We start from the raw sequence: 19,841 nt of genomic DNA, 5'->3' as shown, positions 1-19,841 counted from the left end.
ATATCCACTAGGAATGGAAGGCTAGTTAGCTTTCGATTCCCAACGGTTGTTTCAAACCATTCACAGTAGAGGACCTGTCAAAGTGAGCTGAACCAAAAGGTAAACAAAACATTTCTTCAATGGTGCTCTTTTTATTTTGAACGATAAGCTTGCAAGTCGTGCTGCTGCTCCAGTCGTGTTGCAGCTGTGCCATTTAGGGACTGTGAGTAGATCCGCTTAACTTTAGCATTTGTACGATCGTTAAAATCCTCCGGCAATAACAATCGTTCCGAGCGATTGTGAAGCTAGTTTATGTAGCATTTCTTACATTCCCTCTCTTGTGTTGCAGATCTATTTACTATGTTTATAAACTTAATTCGAGGAAGTGAAAGTAAACTCCATTCGTGTGTATTTCGTCCGCTTCACTTCACCACTAGTAGAAATGGGTTCGAAAGGACAGCCACAAACGCGTTACAAAGTGTTAGAAAACGATCGTGTATCGGTAGTACCCGGTACGATGCCGGCAGGTTTCGTAATCAACAGCTGATAGTCGGCAATCTTTGGCTGAGACAATCATGCTACCGCTATGCAAGCGGTGGTAAAATAGAACCAGACAAACATGAGAATTCCGAAAAGCTGGATGAGACAGTTGCGAAACAATCGAAGCAGAAACTCCGATCGTCCGACGTGAAGCGTTTGCTGGGCTTTGCGAAATCTGAGCAATGGAACATAACAGGTTGATAAACGTGCGCGTGTTGTTGATAGTTGCGAAACATAGCGTTAATTAGCTGCCTCATGTTCTCTTTCCATTCGCAGGTGGCATTGGATGTTTGATAATTTCGTCCGCAATCACAATGTCGGTCCCGTTCGGGTTAGGGAAAATTCTGGACGTTATCTACGCCAGCTCGGCTGAAACCGGTATCGCAAAGGAAAAGCTGGACCAATTCTGTTTGCTTCTCGGTGGCATTTTTTTACTGGGAGGATTAGCGAATTTCGGCCGAGTTTACCTGTTTAGTAATGCTTGTAAGTATCGATACGATGTTTTCTGTTATCGTTCCTTTTATTGTTCAATCATGTTGCTTACTTGTAGCGCTACGCATAACGAAAAACATTCGTGCCAAGGTATACAGTTCCATGCTGAATCAGGAGGCCGGTTGGTTCGATCAGAAAGGTACTGGAGAACTGGTGAATCGGCTTTCCTCCGACACGTACCTGGTGGGTAATTCGCTCAGCATGAACCTGTCCGATGGGTTACGCTCGTCGGCAATGATTTTGGCCGGCACCGGAATGATGATTTACACCTCGCCTCATCTCGCATTGGTGGGCATGTGTATTGTGCCTTGTGTCGCCGGTGGTGCAGTTGTTTACGGACGCTATGTGCGTAACATTACGCGCGAGTTGATGGACAAGTACGCGGACATAATGAAAATTGGTGAAGAGCGTTTGGGTAATGTAAAGACGGTGAAAGTGTTCTGTAAAGAACGGTTCGAGAAGCAGCTTTTTTCCGAACAACTGCTGGATGCGCTTAACATTGGATATCGGGAGACAAAAGCGCGGGCAACGTTTTATGGAATGGTAAGGGGTTTTTTCATTAAACGATCTTATACCAGTGATTGTAAGTTTAATTCATTCCACTTATCCCAGACGGGACTGTCAGGAAACATTATCATCTTATCGGTACTTTACTACGGTGGTACGATGGTAAACAACTCGGAAATGACAATAGGAGCATTGACGTCGTTTATCCTATATGCCGGTTACACTGCCATTTCAATAGGGGGGCTAAGCAATTTCTACACCGAACTAAACAAGGGCGTCGGTTCGGCTAGCAGGTTGTGGGAAATTATCGACAGAAAGTACACAATTCCGATCGAAGGTATGATGTTGACGGAATGGTTTAAAATTGAGATTAAATTGTTACCATTTTGTACTCGATAGGAGGCATCGAAGTTACCAAACCACCGGAGGGTCAAATTCAGTTTCGTGATGTAATTTTCCATTATCCATCCCGACCGGATGCACCCATCTTGAACGGTATAAACTTGACCATCGAACCGGGCACTTCAACGGCCGTTGTAGGACGCAGTGGATCCGGCAAGTCTACTATCGCCTCGTTAATGTTAAGGTGAGAGTAATACCTTTAGTCTCGAATCGGAGACCGGTCATGTTTTGTGTTCGGCTTGCAATAATAATATGCAATTAATATGTTTAAGGGCAAACGTTTCGCAAGTCCTAATAATTTCTTCAAGTTATCGTTTACGTACACTATTTGTACTACTACTTGTAACGTTGTACTATAACAGTTTGCTTTAAGAAGACCTCATTTACAGCATGTCCTTAAACTTGTTGTAAGGTTAAATAACTTTTATATTTTAAGAAGTTCCTTTTCTTTCATGTTGAAGTCTCTTGTCCCTTACAACTGTTGGGGTCTCAGTTTTGTATTTAAACTTTATTATAACGTGCAAAAAATCTTTTTTTGTTAAGTGACACCTGAACCACAAATCGCTACGAATATAGCATAAGTTTTTGTTTATTAATTAATTAACCATCTTCATTCACTCGTTTTAGGCTTTATGATCCACAAAAAGGGTCAGTCCGGTTAGATGGTACCGATCTTCGGGATCTGAACCCATCCTCACTACGACGTCATATAGGTGCAGTTAATCAGGTAAATTCTTTTCCCGTTTTACTCCTCATCGGAACATAGGGAATTATCATATGTTTCTATCGTACTTCAACAAGGAACCGGTATTGTTCAGTGGCAGCATTCGGGAAAACATTCTGTACGGTTTGAATATGGGTGAAAAAATCTCCGAAAGTAGCTTCCAGCGTGTTGTGCGAGAAGCGCACGTAGACGAGTTTGTACGCAACTTTCCGGACGGTCTCAACACGCTCGTCGGACAGCGCGGTGTCATGTTGAGCGGTGGTCAGAAGCAACGGGTAGCCATCGCACGTGCAATCATTCGGGTAAGTAGTGAACAGTGAATGAGCGCTTCAGTCGTGTCATTTTTTTTTTGTTTCGTTCCACTGACTATTCGCGAACTACTCTTCCCAATAGAATCCAAAAATACTGATTCTTGATGAAGCGACTAGCGCACTGGACGCGGTATCGGAAGAATTGATACAGAACGCGCTGGAAAAGCTTACCAAAAACCGTACCGTACTAACGATTGCGCATCGGCTCAGTACAATCCGTAATGCGACCAACATTGCGGTGCTGCAGGACGGCCAAATCGTTGAGCACGGTAACTACGCGGACCTGATCGCAACCGACGGTGGTGTCTTTAGGGAACTGGTGCAAAGGCAAACGTTTAGCTCCACAGCCGTTAGTTAGTAGGTAGTTTTATTTTCTTTCCTACCCATTGGGTACCATATCGCTTGCGGTTAGATTGTTTATTTGAACCCTTTTTTGTTGTTATTGTCTTTTTTACACATTATTTCTGAAACACACGGTGGTACGTTGAGAGCGAGGTGTGTTTTTTGTTTACTATTTATTAACTTTGATTTTGTTGTACTTTACACATATTTTTGATAGATCCTTTTTTCTGCTGTTCATGTATTGAATCGATAGATAATATGAATAGAAACCCTGTTCTCACTATCGTACCTATCGTGTGGAGAAAAACAAATGACATTTTTAGTTAATTAGGGGAATGGTGGAAATGCAACATTAAAAAAACTATCAAAGTTTAAATTACTAAAGCCCGTACTGTTTTGTCATCGTCCATGCGTTCAGTCACGAACATGAACGGTTGCATCCGATAAAAGAAATTGTCCCTTGTACGTTGTTGCCAAAGCTTCAGTGTCACCATATTTGATCGCGTATTTGGTAAGAATTTGCAAAGTTTGTTTTTTTTTATTGTAAAAATGATCTCTTTCTTAAGGTTATATGCCGTCCTGCATTCGGGAGTGTTATTTTTTTTTGCTATGTGCTCTACTGGGTTCGAAAAAGTAGCAGGAAACAACAAACTAAAAACAATCTAAAACAACGTTTTAACGTCCTATAACAAAACATACATCACACAAAACGCAGAAACCATCAGCCGGTGGCTTCCTCGCGTAAATGCCACCTTAGTTCCCTATCAATCTAAACAGTCTGTGGAGAAAATAGTTGATAAATGATCTTCGACAGCACACACAAAAACATCTCCTTCTTTACGGACACCTCCCGGGTCATCCCTTCGAGCCTTAGATGATGATGAGATTTTCGAGAAAAAAACCACAGTGGACTGCCCTTCTTACATAGATGGGTAATATCGGGGTTTTCCATCCTTCGCACGCGTGCCCTATGGGCAGTGCTCCAGTTTCAGCTGCCGCCGCAAGATCTTGCCCGAGGCATTCTTCGGAATACTGTCCAGGAAGGTGACACCACCTTCGAGCCGCTTATACACGGCCACTTTCTCCGCGATAAACTCCTTGAGTGCGTCCTCCGTTACTCGGGCGCCTGGTTTCGCCACGATAAACGCACGCGGTACCTCACCGGCGACGGGATGCGGCATGCCGACAACCGCTGCATCGACCACGGACTCGTGGGAGCGCAGCAGCTCCTCCAGCTCTGCCGGCGGCACCTGGAAACCCTTCACCTTGATCAGTTCCTTCAGCCGGTCGGTGATGTAGAACTGCAGATTGTCATCGTAGTGCGCGATATCGCCCGTGCGCAACCAACCACCGTCGATGATCATTTCTTCCGTCGCCTTGCGGTTGTTGTGGTAACCCTTCATTACTTGTGGACCGCGCACCAGCAGCTCACCGGACATGTTCGGCCCGAGCGCAGTGTTGGTGGAATCGTTCAAATCGACAATCTTCGCCTGAGTGCGGGGACACGGAGATCCGACCGAGGCGTAATTACGCGAACCAAGTGCTCCCATCAACACCACCGGTGCCGTCTCGGTTAATCCGTAGCCCTGGATGAACTCAGCTTTCGGTGCCCGAGCGGTAAAACGTTCCGCGTCCGGTGTACCCATCGGTGCGGCACCGGAAAACACATTCCGGATCGAATCCGTGTGCTCTGGCTTCACGCCTTCGTGGTGGCCGAGGAATATGACTGGAAAAAAAAAACAAAGAAAACCAGTAATTCGACGCTCCCAAAGGGAATAGAAAGCATTCTCGTCTTCTCTATCACACTCACTTATTGGTGGTACGAGATGCAACACCGTGCCCTTGTGTTCGGCGAGAGCATTTAGGAACGTGTCGGGTTTGAAGTTGGGCAAGGTTACCAGCTTGCAACCCTGCTGCAGCTTCGAGATCATCGTCACGGTTAAACCGTAGATGTGGAAGAAGGGTAACACACAGGGCAGCACATCCTGGAAGGTGTCGGTCGTCGGCAACACCACCGTACCAGTACCAGCCTTCGCGCCAAGCATCTCACTGTTGGACACGACGTTAAGATGCGTCAACTCGACCCCTTTCGGTAGACCGGTAGTACCGGACGAGTACGGCAGGAAGACGATATCGTCCGCCGAGCGATCATGTTGATGCAGCTCACTATAGTGAATACCTGATGGGATACCAAACAGACAGCGATTAGACATCGGGCGCGAAAATTAACTTAAGGCGTCACCTTACCCTTGGGGTTCGAGAGTTCGGCAAAGTCGATAGCACCGGCTGGCAGACTCTCATCGTTCGTGCACCGGATGCAGACGATCGGTATATCACGCTTTGCCTGCTGTGCCGCCTCTTTTAATACTGCATAGTTGGAAGCCAGCCCGATCAGTATCTTCGCATCACTGTCCACCAGCTGTCGGGAAATTTCCTCTGTAAAGTAGCAGCACAAGAACAAACGCTTAGTGAACGTTGCCCAGCAAGATTAGAGCGGTTGCCGGTGGCAAGAAACTCGATCGATTGTTGATGACAGCTGAATGTTATCGCGCAATTGTGGCAGCCTAGGAAACGCTGACATATCACCTGCTGAATCATTAGACATCGAACTCTCCAGCTGTAAAACAGGGCGTTATGCCCGCTATCGCGAGCAATTGGTATAATTTACAACTCATGTACGATTGCGCCAAAGAGATCCTGAGAATGTGCAAACCGAATCGAACGGCAATCGATACTGGTTCGTTGACTGGCTATTGGGCCGGTTGGTAAAGTACCTAAAATGGCCATAAGCCATGACTGGCCTATTTTCTTTGCGATTGTGAACCAAGAAGGAAGTGTTCGGTGCTGTTATCGAAAGCTCCCCCGCGTGATAAGCGCGAACACGACATTCAATTAATGATCGATAAGGGCACAGCAGCGGTGTACACACCGTGACTAATTGGCGCCTCGCGGTGTGAAATGGTGGAGATGCTGCGATACGTAGTAGTAGGGCATTGTCAGTAGTAATCCCAAGGAACTGCATGTGATTGATAAACTCTGAGGTGCCCAGTCAATGGTGCAATCAATGGCACAGTATTCCACACGTCGTACGTTATCGGGAAGAGGTGTAACAACTCAGCACATCGCTTGTTTAGTGCCCCAGTACACCGTGCTCTACTTTTTGGAACTACCTGGCCAAGATCACCTGGCCGTTTATCACTGAAGGATAGGTGTTTGGCGCCTACCTGCGGTGTAGATTGGATTAATGGTCGTTACCACCAGACCGGCCTCGATAGCACCGAACGTGACGAGCGGGAACTCTGGAATGTTGGGCAGACAAATGGCAAGCGTATTGCCGAATGTGAGGTTCATCTTACGCTGCAACCGAATCGCAAGGGCCGCACAATGATCGCGCAGTGTGCCATAGGTGTAGCCGCGTCCGGTTATGCCGCAGACCTGTGGGAGGATGAAGAGTGTGCACAGTAAAGCATTAGAAATGCTGCTTATGAAATTCTGTCGGAGATAGGTGGCGTGTTTTGTGCGATTGCTTTGCGCTAAATTAGCAGTTTGGGTGTAGAGATAGCACGGGTCAAGTGTTCTTGACGTCAGTGGCAAAGGTTTTGGAACACCCTGGAATCGCACCAGATTGAGCCGACCGACGAGAATCACTCTTGCTGAATGGTTCCGGATTCGCAATCGAAACCGTCCGCCATTGAGGCGGTCATTCATTTAACCTACTCGTTCGATTGGTTGATCCAGTTCGTACCGGAATGGTGGTGTTTTACTGATAACGCGATCGTTGCGCGTTGATTCTCCCCAACAAAACAACCAAGCAATCTTTTGTACTGTCCCATGCCACGTTTCGGGCAAATTTGGATGCTATCAAAAAGTATAAATTACTGCAGATAATGATGCCCACCGCTGGTATGTCTGGCAAACATCCCGCCGTTTTGACCCCCCCCCCTTTGTTTGGTGTGAGTTAACAGTTTCAATGGCTGAAGGTGCAACATCATCTCGAGTACATCAGATAACGCGCACACTCTCGTCACTGTTTGCTCACATCTCTTCCCGCGGTCAGGTCAAACAATCGCGATGAACCGTTGGACACTCGGTGGGATGCAAATAAATTATCTCATAAAACAATTGGTCAGTGACATGACAGCTCCGGACCGTACGTCCGTGGGTGAGCAGGACTTTGAACCTGCTTTGATCAGCAACTGAAGGCACTTGAAGTACGTGGAGTACGTGGAGTGCGGATCATTCTGTTTTAATATCAGTGTTGTGTTTAATGAATCTTTTGAGAAGAATCATTTACATGAATCTTTAAGTAGCGAATCATGCAAATTAGATTCATATTTAAAGATTCCTTCTCAGAGATTCAGATCACACTCTTATAGTTCGCTTCTGAATCAGCTTCACCCGACATTATTTGGAATCGATGCTTACCACAGCTTCCTTGTTGGCCCACTGGCTGAACCGATCCCACAGGTAATGGTCCAGTGTAATGTGCGGTATCGGAATGTTGTTCCCGTAAAGTGAGTTCTGCTCGAACCCATTCTCGGGCGGGAAGATCGTATCCTCGAGATATTTCACCTGACGCCTGGTGCTCAGCAACCGTACGCATTGCTGACTCCAGATGCGCTGATGGCGACCGAGCGTGGTCCTCACACCCGGATTCAGTCCAACCTGCGCCAATCGAATCAACGATCCACCACGCATCATGCTCACCGGGAGAAGATATTGGGCAGGTACTGCAGCAGGATGTGGATCCCTTCTTTGTACAACTATTTACGCTCACTAGCGCAAGATAAGAGGCTGATACGTTTTGATGCTTAAAGTTGCCAACTCACAGTACAAATGCGCCGGTCTGTTACGATATGACAGCGGACAGAGGCTTTGCTTCTCAACGTTGGAACAATATTCGGTGGTATTGTTTGTGGGTGCTTCGTTTGTCCGTCCAAAGTTCTTCTGTCGTTGTCTGATATGGGTATAAATATTGCGCTGCAAGATACAGAAAAGTAAGAAAGAGAATATTTGAATGAAAGAACGTTGACACAAAATGGCGACTAAATGGAACGACTTCGAGAGGGAACCTTATTAAGATACATGTTTAACCTACAGGGAAACTACACTCCCCTTAACCACAGCGCTCCGTTTAATCATTTAAAGCACGTAAATGCGTAAATGCTCTGGCCCCGTACCGTTCGGTGCCCGTGCAACATTTCGTCGTTAGGCCACGTTTGAATGCTGTTGCGTGTGACACGTGTTGCCCTCTTGCCACGTTTCATATGCAGCGAGCATGGCAGCGGCGGAGGAAAAATCGAAAACACATTCACCCAGATTTAAAGCCATATTCCCACACCCGGCTTCGGGCTATCCCCCATTGGGTCAGATAGAAAATGCTTGCCGGAAGCTAAATTTAGCCACCTCTCGGTGTGTTTACAAACAAACAGCTTCAATTATTCAATGGCAAAAGTCACCACGCCACAGCACTGCTGCCGAAGAAGGGCTGTGTGTACCGGTTGGGCACTGGAAAATCAGGTCAAGAAAAGGGATCCGGTACGCGAAGGAGTGAGTTCCGAAGGAGCGTGCCGAAGATGGGGACAGCTTCTTTTGACATATCTGTTCAACAGTTTGTGCTAAATCGTATGCAACACACCTTGCGTCTTGTGGTGGACCAGGACGAGGACTCATCCCGTCCGATAGTATGTCGAACGGGGATTGTTTGCTGAACACTGTTTACCACCCCCCCCCAGCCGTAACCTTGAGGGGTTCGTTGTTTTCTCTTTGCAGCTAATATGCTCCTGCGGGCGTTCAATTTTGGTTGACGTGGCGCGAAAACAAGCCGTTCGGTTGGTTGACTTGGTTGACGCCATCCCAATGGCATGTTTGCCGGGAAGGAAGGTAGGGTGCGAGCACGCTCATTGTGGTTGTGGTCCAAGGGTGAAATGAATATTTGAATTTTTAAAACAACTGTTCAGGCACACCTCCATCGAAAGGATTACACCGCCGGTGTGTGGACACTAGCCAATCTCATTTACGTTGATGATGTTTACCGGCACACTTCATGGGCCAAGGGGGAAAGGTTCTGTTACCCCGTTTGATTGAGTTCCGGTGATGGTTTGAGGGGGAGCACTTTTTTTTCCATGTTCTCTCCCCATATGGATGGTTCCCCTGTGGAAAACGGTAAACAAAACGTCCAGCTGGTTGTGGAATTCTATTACGCCTTTCTGTAGCCCGCCTAGCACAGGCTTTTGTTTTCGTTTGCGGTATCCTAAATTATGACTGCCTTAAGCTACCGGAAATAAAAGCACCAAACGCTATCAATCTTCCTCACTGTTCATTCGTTCAACCTGTCCCCCATAGTAAAAATGTAGTCGTCAAACAAAAGGGAGAGAAAGGGACACCTCGGCCCACTCGGTAACACTTTTTTCCTACCCCACAATCACAGCATCTCATTATCAAAGCTGTCAAGCGGCCACTTGGTTGAGCGAGCTCTCGACGAAAAAAAAACAACAAAAGATTGTCCACAGAGAAGCACACTTGAAGCCATCTTGAAGTCTACTTCCATCGGAGGAACACGAGCGACTCACGCAACAGGGTGTCCTAGGCAATGATAAGACACCGGTCGCAAAAAGGATGAACGATCGCGACGATGGAAAGAGTAACAGGAAAATACTTTAATTACCCTACATCCAATTACCGGGAATCAGAGAATGGCGTGGCAGTTTTGTTTGTTTCAGTTTGTCTTTAAGCTTTGACACCAGCTCGTTTTTTTTTCTTCTCGTGCCTGTCCCTCGTCAGAGGCGCAGATATCCTTCCGAACCGGCGGGCCGGCGGAGAAGATTCACATCATAAATTACAATAAAACGTGAGCATCAGAACCAAAAAGGAAACGAGTTGGATGTGCACGTGCTTAATCGAGCGCGAACAGGGAATAGTTTTCCGTTGATGCGAACGCCATTCGCTTGAAGTGGCCCCATTTGCGTGGTAATGAGCGCGTTGCGATGTGCCTTGCATGACACACGATGTAAATAAACGTTGGGTTAAACCGTACTGCGGGTTCTTGAAGGGTTATGTTCTCGCTGTGGTTAGAGACAGCATCTTGTTCTGTGTGTTTTTTTTTCTCTCTCTCTCGAAATATGAGCTCAATATTCCTCAGCCTAGAATTTTTAAAATGTCTACGACTGGTCCCCAACGTGTTCTCAACAAAGCTATTGATGCACATTCTAGTTGACTCATTTGCGGCAATGACTATTATTTTGTCTTCTCCTACTATAATGGAGGAGAGGTACACGTGAATGTGAGATTGTATAAGGGCCTGTGAGGCATTTGATTTGAATTAGCCTGATGTTCAAATGTTATCGTTGTACCCAGTAATTCCATAGACGTATCTCAATACTGAGCATTACACGATGTTGTGAGCTAATCACAGATAGACCAACCAGCAGACCTTGGACTTATATAGTGCCAAATACAACTGAGAAAACAAAAATACGTGGCGCATATCAAAAGCAGCATTAATAACGTGTTACCTTCAACAAGTTCAAGATCCCATACCCTTGAAGCGAAATGTTCAAGAACCTCAGCAGAACTACACCATCATCACAAGACATTCACTTTCGCGCCATCTCCCAGTTCCAAGTGCAAAGTCCGATTGATCCAATAAAACCATGGCCGGCCCACCCCATTGCCCACAGCACCACTAGCAGTCGTGGCGGCATCACCTTAAACATGGTTCAGCACACTATCAGTTTCTTATCGGTACTCCCAATCGTCTGCGACTCTATAGGCCTATTCGAGTACGACAATCAAATTAGATAAGACCGGAAAAAAGTATTGTACCCATAGAAGTCGCCAACTTGTCCAACGATTTAGCGCGACCTGTTCCAAAAGGTTGGTGCATTGGTGGAACACGACAGGACCAACCCAAAATCCTATCTAGACCAATACCCCATATGCCGGGACTGACGTTCAGGCTACGCTTAAAAATAAAATCAAAGAAGTCAGAATTGGTCCAAGAGGCCTCTTGAGGTTGGGGTTTCGATAAAGAAGAAAGAGCGGTCCCGAAAGGTCTCTGATGTTCTGGAAGTAGTTTAGAATCACATACAGCTGACGGAACTAGTTTAGCGATTAGCAGTGCTTATTATCACAGAAAACAGTATTTGCGACCGACTTTCTTATCACCGGCATATGGAAAGAGTCCAGCGTTCAGACTATGTAGACGTCAGAAGGAGATCCTCATAAAATTTGTTAAGGTTCTTAACAGTGTCGGTCGGATCTGCAATAGTTAATAAGTTGCAAAAAATGGGCCCAACAACCATTCGGCTTTGAGGATCCATGAATCTTTCGAGAGTCGATTCCAGATTTGAATTACTAAAGATTCATGTGAATGATTCTTCTCAAAAAATTCATTAAGCACTTAGTTCTTAGTGATCATTCAATTCCCTCCTGGACGGTACGGTTTCCAACTCATTGGTGTATTCCAGCACGTTGTCGTCGCTCGAATCCAACAACATCAGCGTGGACAAACAAACGTGCTTCGCTCGCGCAGTGTTATTAACCCTCTCGATCATTCTCTGCCATTCATCGGTTAGATTTGACACAGATTCGCGCGTATGCCACGCGCGTTCCCACACACATACGCACAGCCGCGGAATGAAGCTTCAATGCTGCTCGAGCATAGTAAAATATGCTTTTTTACCGGTTGTAACCGGCTGTCCGTAATGGGATGCCGCGTGTGGAGTTGACATCAAAATGGAGAAGAAGAGGAAGCTGTGGAGCAAAACCTACACAGTGTGTTGATCTGTGGCGATCAAAGTCCACCGGTTTGTTTCTCTTTATGCATTTTGTTCCTCCGATATACTTCAACGAATGTACGGTGGTTGACCGGTTATTTTCGGTTTGTGTTTAAGTTTCTCGTGAATCGTTTGCCATCAAAAAATGTGTTTCGCTGTTCTCGATCTTGAAACGTAGCGAGGTATGTATAAAGTTGATGTGTGGTGTGTTATTAATATTATTGTAAGCCAGGAAGCGTCGTACTGTACCACAAGTCACACGATAATTGCAATACTAGACGAACGCGAACAGACTTGTCCATTTTACGAACAACTCGTTCCGAGTGGATGAGTTTTAGCTGATCGTTCCGTAAAAAAACAGGTTCCACTCGATCATGTGCAGCTTTACTTCCGTCTGCAGATCACCGTTTCGTTTCCTTTTTTAGTGCTTATAAGCGTCATATCAGGGAACTGCTTTGTTCGATCACACGCTCCTGCAGAGATGGATTGTTGACGTAAAAATGGAACCGATCATTGGCCACAGATGATCAATTGCACCCGAGGGTTAAGTGTTATCGGGGTGGCCTTCAGACATTCGCGATCAGATGAAACGTCATCAACTCATCTCGCCGGCTGTACAATTAACCAAACACGACGCCAGGCCATAAGTAACGTGAGTAAAGCACACTTTGGTTCGCATTTTTTTCACCCGACATTGGGAATGAAAGTGAAAACCCGTGCACACAGCGAAATTTATTGGCCTTGCGTCGTGCTCAACACTGGGATGTGTGTCTGCTAAATTTAGCCCGGACTATCAAGCGATATAGAGGCAGCAAAACACACGCACACCGCGCCCGTCCACTTCGCATGTCGACCGGAACCCAGAACAGAACCGGCTGCTGTTCCTGCTGCACAACGCAGCATCTCTCACGGCCACTCCGCTGCGAAGAAGGGATTGAGCACAATTCAATGAACTCCGCGTGCGAAGAGGGCCAAAATGCAAGCGAACTGCGTTTTGCCACCCCGGATTGGTGTAGGTCACGTATTGTGCAAATGGGGTGTATGCCGACAAGCCAAGCGCGTATTTTGCCGCACACAGGGTGAAAGTGGCGCAACAGGAATATCCAACCGCGGCAACGCACCCCGACAATCCGGTTCCCCCAGGTGAGACGATCACACCTCTACGCTCTCTACAGCTGCTGTTGCGTACCTTTTATGCTTAAAACGATCACTTTGCGCACGGTCTGGGTACTGATGGACGATACAAGAAACTGTTCTGCAGATAGGTTGTAGTAAGTGCACTTTGATATCACTAGTCCGGAACGAAGGTAAAACAGCAACACCAAACCACGGAGCGTCGACAACCGTGCCCGAGGAATGATCACTTGGAGGGTTTGTTGCGAATTGACGCGCTCCGCGGTCGCGGCATGCTGTAAATATATTGTATGGCCTGCGTGCTAAAGTGGCCGATACACGGAGGCAGCGTTAGCTAAAATATTCACATGGTTGCGTATTTTTGCGGTGCTCCTATTTGTTGTATAATTTTGTTTACTTCCAAGTTTTACGACAATGGAATGTTTTAGAACTAGGGAAAATATTTTAACGTCCAGAAATCATATGTGTTGAGCTGTACCTTTAAAATTCTTTTTTTAAACTTTATATAAAAATTATTTATCAATTGATGTATGTTACGAAAATGTGTGTTAATACACACACACATAACACAGATTGCTATTAAGAGTTATTGTTCTCAAAACAATACGAATTAAATACGCGCTTATTTACAGAAACCATGCTGCTGCCGTTAGCAAGCACCTTCATATGCGCTAGGGCGCTCTATCTTCCCTTGATCTTGCGCGCTCTCTTGTTTACGCCGATCGGCTCACGCTCGTCGTAGGGCTACCTCTGACAGAAGCTGCGCCAATAATTAAGAGCCACAAATACACGCACGTGTGAAGTAACAACGTCGGAAAAACGTCTGGAACAACACGTTTCATTTGCATAATGCGTAAATGTGGCGCTCATGTTTTTTCATACTTTTTTTCATATTATGTCAGCATTTTTTCGAAACAAGCAATTTAAGTGAAGTTAATCTAATTTTCTTCCTGTTGATTTATTACATTTTAGTATAGGTGCAAACACTTTCGTGCTTCTCTTGTTTTTCCCTAGCAAACGCACAAGTTACACACCAAATGTTCTTTGGCGTCATTTGAATGGTTGCATTTATTGCATGTATTTATAGAAATTATTTTACTCTTTGAAATTAGAAAGGGTTAAATTTTAAAGCACGATAACTAAAAGTTTGTTTTACTTTTTCGTAATTCAATTTTCACACCCTGTGTCAGATGGTGTGCACATCACTGTAAGCATCGCGCACCGCGTTCAATGTGTACACCATTGCCTACATTTAGGGGCTAAAACTTGTTGATAGAAATAGCATGCCAGGATCGTTTCTGCACCTTGCCATTCATTTTGCCACTATTCTCTTAGCTTGTTCCCAGTCGCATCTCCCACGGGCGCGTTAATTTGCACACAAACCATACGCGCCAGTTACCATTGCCATTGATTCCATTCTACGCCGTAACAGCACATCCCTGCTTCTCACCTTAATGATGCTAAACAGCAACCAAACAGCGGCTCACACTATCTTGACCAAACGCAAACAAAACCGCACAATCCCACAACACCTTAAACAGCACTATTTTGCAACAAATTGTGCCCGATCAGTGGGTGGTAAAAAATGTTTACATACAGTGTGACACCTTTCGTTCGTGACGCTTGTTGTTGACAAACAGAGTGTTGGGGCAGTGTTTCTGTGCGTTCGAAAGGAATGGGTTGCCGTTCGAGTACTGGCGCGGGGTTTCTTTTCCCAAACCTTGCCTGCTCGAGGGAAGTATGGACGGGCTGGAAAGGACCACGTTCGTACGTGCGATAAAACGGTCATGCGTATTGGACGTACTCGTGCGGTGTTTGCGTGCCGTGCGTCTAGCAGTGGTCGTGAAAGGAAGGTAATGGGAAGCTTTACAACACCGAACGACACCGTTACATTGAGATTGCGAACGGAGATCATATTACTACAATTGATTATTGTTTTTGTTTTTGTAAAAAAAGTAAGAGTCTACAAGAGAGTTGTCTGGAATCTTGATTTTGACATATTCTTCGGTGGCAATAGGTAATGATACACTGTTTTGCAATACAATTCAAAGAATTTAAATATTTACCGAACAGATATCCTACACAAACGAACATCTTAAGGTGTTTTGTATCCGAAGAGGAGTACAATTTTGTTATGCACTGGCAACAAAAGGATGCATAAACAAAAATAGCTTTTAGGGATTGATGATACTTCCAGAATTCTGCGCCTTTACGTGTTTGTAAACAAAATTCTGTTTATAATTTTTTTCTCACAGTTTTAAACATCTTTTTATGCAGCCATTTTGCACAACGCTTGTGTGTTTTTTTGTCAATTTTTCATGGTTAGTTACGTTGGGACATAACTCATGCAGCTGCACACATTTAAGTGTATGCATAATTGAGATAAATATTATTGATTGAAAAGTGCATTTTCGTCTGCCAACACATAAAACAAGGCGTTTTGTAGCGCGTTTTGCACGCTCAAAACATTTTTTCATTAATTCGCCTAAAGGTATGCAATTTGTATCACTGCTAAGTCAGAAAATCGTTCAACAGTTTGTAACAGTGTGAGTCACCCTGTGTGACACGGCACAACAGAAACACAAGGGAAAGGTTTTGCCCATCCGTGGAAAATGAAAAGTTCCTGTAAGACGATATACAGAATTATAAAAAAAAAGAAATGAAAGAACAATACACATACCGACAAATGCACGACAGGAGTTACTTTAAAGACCGAAACGCACCAACCCGCCAGTGCGCTTGCCCAGCGCTTGGGCCCCGAAGGATGCGATATCAGTTGCGAAACGGGAAAAGCTTCCGGGCGACAGAGCGAGAAAGCAAGTAGTGGTGGAGGAGGGAAAAAACTCACTAATCGCTCCCGTCACTCGGGCAGGCCAGATCGGGTGAGGTATCCCGCAGGATGTGGGGTGCTCGGGAATCCGAACACGGGCCAATCGTGTTGTGCAGTTGCCGAACGGAAGTCAGTCTACGTTGAGGGCGCAGCGAAGCTGGGTTTGCGAGAAAATTCCGACCCGTCCCGGCGGTTTGGTTCCCGATACCCCGATAAGGTAGCTACGGTGGCATTGTGACGGATGGCAAAGGAGTGCGCCACTTTTTGTGCGTTGTTTAGTGTTACGCTGCAAGGTAGCGCTTTTGCCACTGGCACTACCAGATTGTGCGGTTTCGCTGGGTTATGTGGCCGATGCGGGGCGATGCGATGCTGAAGACATAATCACATCCGCGAAGGAAGTAACAGGGCTGCTCATTGGAAGGGTTTTGCATCCGGTGTGAAGTGTGGTATGTGTGGTGGAAAATGTTAGTCCACACAATTATTCGTCGAAGGTAAAGTGAAATGGTCGATTGGCCATTGTGCTGTAGTTTCCACCGTGTCGGGCGCCCTCCAGTGGCCACACATTCGTATGCCTTTTCGAAGGGCTTCTTCAACCTCTAACATTAGCTGCCGACGTGTCACGGTGAACCAGAACGGTCATTCTCGTTGGAGCTTTGATGCCTTTGGCTGTGTGTGTCTGTGTGTGTTAGTGTGCTTAAAGCATTGGGCCAAGTACTGCAAAGTCAAAACGTAGTCCAGTGGAATGGTTCGGTTGGGTTGGGGGTTGTCCTTTGTGTGTCGCGGTCACCCTTTTCGTGGGGTGGAACACAGGACAAAGGGAAGATGGAAATGGGAAAAACTTTCGCTACGCGATTTTCCAGACACACAGACACACAGGTATCGGGTCGATCCTGACAGTCGGCGGTCAAGTTCCCTGGACGGGGAATTTACAATCGCGAACACCGTACACGTGTGTGTGTGTGGGGGTGGTTGTCGGCATGTAAGTTCTGAAAGGCAGGGCAGGGTTTTTGGTAATGGTTATCGCACCATACTAACCGCCCGGAACCGGAACCGCACCGCACCGGAGACGAGTGAAACGATGATAAATAGCGAGCAACAACGCGTAGTGTGCGTGCACTAAGTGGCTATCGGGGTACGGCCAATGCCGTAGTGTTAGTGAGACCCAGGCCGCGTATACTAGCGGTTACGCCACGCTAATGTCACCAGTGTACCAGTGCCGTGCTGTGTGTACCGTTGGATCTGGCGGGTCCAGCTGCGCCTGGTGTCAAGTTGCCTGCCGTGCAGACGTTCCGACGGTACCAAAGTTTTGAGGGCCAAAAACCAAAGCAGCGTGGAGCGTTGGTGGCCGGGACGAGTGTTCCCAGAGCGTGGCGTTCGTGTACCCGGGACCGTGCAATCTTCGCGAACGACCAAACATTTGCGTTCCGAAATTAGGATTTCTCTTTGTTCTCAGCAAGTCCTGTCCCTGCTGACTACCCAGCGCGCTGTGAGTGCGTGCGTGAATGTGCTGGCAGTGTGTGTGTGTGTGCTTCGTGCTTCTCATTACGCCCAAGGTGATTAGAGTCGGTGTCCCCGTGTACCAGCACCGAGCGTGATTGCGTGGCGGTGCCTAGCGTGTGGAAATGAATGCTTCCGAACGAGAATAGTGTTTCGTGATAAGGTCCTGCCAACGGAAGCAGGTCGACGAAGAAGGCCTTCAGAGAAACGAGAAGAGAGTTTTCTTTTTTCCTGTTTGGAAGTTCCTGCCGTTTTGTTTCGTGTGTTCTGCGTGATGATGACTTCCCCGTGCGTACCGCCCGCCGTAGACGGACGGGCGTAAGACGTTTTCCAGCGGGCCCCGTTCCGTCGAGTGCGTGCGCTCGTTAGAGAGCGTACGAGGAAAATAAGGCAGATAATCAGATTAGAAGGACGCGGGGGCCTGAACGGTCTGAATCTTAATGCGGTTATAAAAGCGGACCGGCACACGTTCACCGGCTGGGCGATGGTAGGCCGCACGGTTCCGAAAAGGTACAGCTTTTCGCTGCATAATTCGCTGCCACCGGGGTGCCGAGAACTGGTCGCTGCGCTCCAAGAGTGATCCTGGATGGCTCTTAAATCGTACCGTTGCACTATCGAGCGAACCCGCGAACGGAACGGGTCGTTTACTGCAGCTTTAAACCTTCTGTGCCTTTTTTCGACCAACCAAGAACGCCCCCAAGCGCCCTTTACACACCGAGCTTCCGACGTGCACAACAATATATCAAACACCCCCTCCGGGAAAGTGCTTTTATTTGTGGCCTCCTTTCATGTGCCTGTGTGTGGCTGTATGCGCTGATACGTATGTATATACATGGGCCGAGATTTTATGGGCACGTCTTTATGTGTCGACTACCCCCGAAAAGCGGATCAAAGCTATTGAGCCTTTATGCTGTGGCCGGATGGTGGGATGGCCCCCACCCTGCTTTGCCAGGACGGCGCTCGGCAAGTCGTTCAAAAGAGCACAACTCTTGCACCGTCGTTTCCATTTTTTTTTTTTCCTGTGTGGCATGTGTGAACAAGTGCCGAGAACTGGCACCGGACACTGCACGGTGTGGGACCGCTGCAGAAGAAATCATTCGCTATGACAAAATTAAACTTTCATTCACCCTCCGCTGTGACACGATCACGCGGCGTCGGTGTCTATCAATTATGAACCCGACAGCGCCGGTACGGGTACGTGGCCGTGCTGCTCCATTCAACTTCACGTCTCGTGAGATTTCACGTGTGCGAACATGGCACACATTCGGTTGGTAAAGTTCGTGTTCTTTTTTTTTTTTGGGGGGTGTATTTGGGGCGGATGTTTTTTTTTTATCGTGAGTGGTGTCTAGAACCCCGTTCTAGTGGTGGGGAATTTGGAAAATGGTGGGACCATAGCACGTTCTAGCCCGTAGCGAGTCATTCACATTCGCTTCGGGTCTAGCATTGCATTCGCTTCATTGCAGTTACTAAATTTTGAATGGGTCATAATGGTGGTGATTGCCTTTGTGGATTAGTTTGTAGCTGGTTTGGGCGGGTGGGTTTTTTTTTAGTTCGTTCTCCCAAACTTACACGGGGTCACAACAATACGTAAGCCCTGCCATTATGTGTGGGTGTGTGTGTGTGTTGGGGAACTTTTTCCCCCTTGAAAAGCTGTCTCTAGTGAAGATATTCCTATTCGCGTACGTTTCGGTTTCGGTGTGCACCTGGCCACGTTACGTAAAGGGATGGTGGTTGGTGGTTAATAAACGGAACGCAAATTACGCTGCTCGTACGTAATCTTGTTTATAATTTACGGCGAGTTTCATGGCAGCAGCGTACACTGCACTGAGTCTGCAATCCGCAATGGAATAATGTAGAGTTCTGACAATGGCAGATTCACCATGCAGTAGTGTGTAAAGGTGTAGGTATAAAGTAAGTAATCGAAAGCTACTGCAAAAGCTTTGCTTCTGAATGGTTTTACTTTATCGTGGAATAGGAACAATAAATGCAATGGCACTATTATTCGGTGTTTGGGGCGGTCTAGGTTCGGGGCTTTACCACGATAGGACCGGGCCCAAAATACCATCCGGACCACGCAGGACTGACTATCCAGCTAAGGGGAAAAATAAAGTCAAAGAAAGCCTGAAATGGAAGGACCAATTCTCTTGGGGTTGTTGGGCCGATCAAGAATGTTATTCGAAATTATATGGAGAGATCGTTCCTTAAATACCTTTAGTGGATAAATGGGAACAGATAGTCAAACATGTTATATGAAACTATATCAAGTGTTGTAATGTGTAAAACATTACATATTTTTAGGCGTAATT

At 46.5% G+C, this 19,841-nt stretch overlaps 2 protein-coding genes across 2 annotated transcripts; one reads left to right on the top strand and one right to left on the bottom strand.

The window, feature by feature from the left end:
* Positions 1-339: 339 nt before the first annotated feature.
* On the top strand, positions 340-3,818 carry LOC128310449 (ATP-binding cassette sub-family B member 10, mitochondrial). The gene is made up of 8 exons (XM_053047091.1): positions 340-715; positions 796-1,002; positions 1,070-1,554; positions 1,624-1,855; positions 1,918-2,104; positions 2,548-2,647; positions 2,722-2,946; positions 3,038-3,818. Exons 1-8 carry the CDS (start codon positions 340-342, stop codon positions 3,311-3,313), a joined length of 2,088 nt encoding a protein of 695 aa, XP_052903051.1. The 3' UTR covers positions 3,314-3,818.
* Positions 3,819-3,823: 5 nt separating this feature from the next.
* LOC128310450 (uncharacterized) lies at positions 3,824-13,414 on the bottom strand. The gene is made up of 6 exons (XM_053047092.1): positions 13,264-13,414; positions 7,723-8,277; positions 6,522-6,732; positions 5,545-5,733; positions 5,108-5,476; positions 3,824-5,023 (listed from the first exon to the last, which is right to left on the bottom strand). The coding sequence occupies exons 2-6, from the start codon at positions 7,996-7,998 to the stop codon at positions 4,266-4,268; spliced, it is 1,803 nt and encodes a 600-aa protein (XP_052903052.1). The 5' UTR covers positions 7,999-8,277; positions 13,264-13,414; the 3' UTR covers positions 3,824-4,265.
* Between the last annotated feature and the right edge of the window lie 6,427 nt (positions 13,415-19,841).

Source organism: Anopheles moucheti, chromosome 2 (assembly GCF_943734755.1).
Source record: "Anopheles moucheti chromosome 2, idAnoMoucSN_F20_07, whole genome shotgun sequence".
NCBI lineage: Eukaryota > Metazoa > Arthropoda > Insecta > Diptera > Culicidae > Anopheles > Anopheles moucheti.
This window is presented reverse-complemented; position numbering and strand designations above follow the sequence as displayed.

Excerpts from the sequence above, each read along its gene's own strand:
- LOC128310449 (XM_053047091.1), top strand. The coding sequence starts at position 340 with ATGTTTATAAACTTAATTCGAGGAAGTGAAAGTAAACTCCATTCGTGT. Across the intron at positions 1,003-1,069 it reads TTACCTGTTTAGTAATGCTT|CGCTACGCATAACGAAAAAC; the intron begins GTAAGTATCGAT and ends GCTTACTTGTAG. Across the intron at positions 2,105-2,547 it reads ATCGCCTCGTTAATGTTAAG|GCTTTATGATCCACAAAAAG; the intron begins GTGAGAGTAATA and ends CACTCGTTTTAG.
- LOC128310450 (XM_053047092.1), bottom strand. The coding sequence starts at position 7,998 with ATGATGCGTGGTGGATCGTTGATTCGATTGGCGCAGGTTGGACTGAAT. Across the intron at positions 6,733-7,722 it reads GGGCCAACAAGGAAGCTGTG|GTCTGCGGCATAACCGGACG; the intron begins GTAAGCATCGAT and ends ATCCTCCCACAG. Across the intron at positions 5,734-6,521 it reads TAATCCAATCTACACCGCAG|AGGAAATTTCCCGACAGCTG; the intron begins GTAGGCGCCAAA and ends GCTACTTTACAG.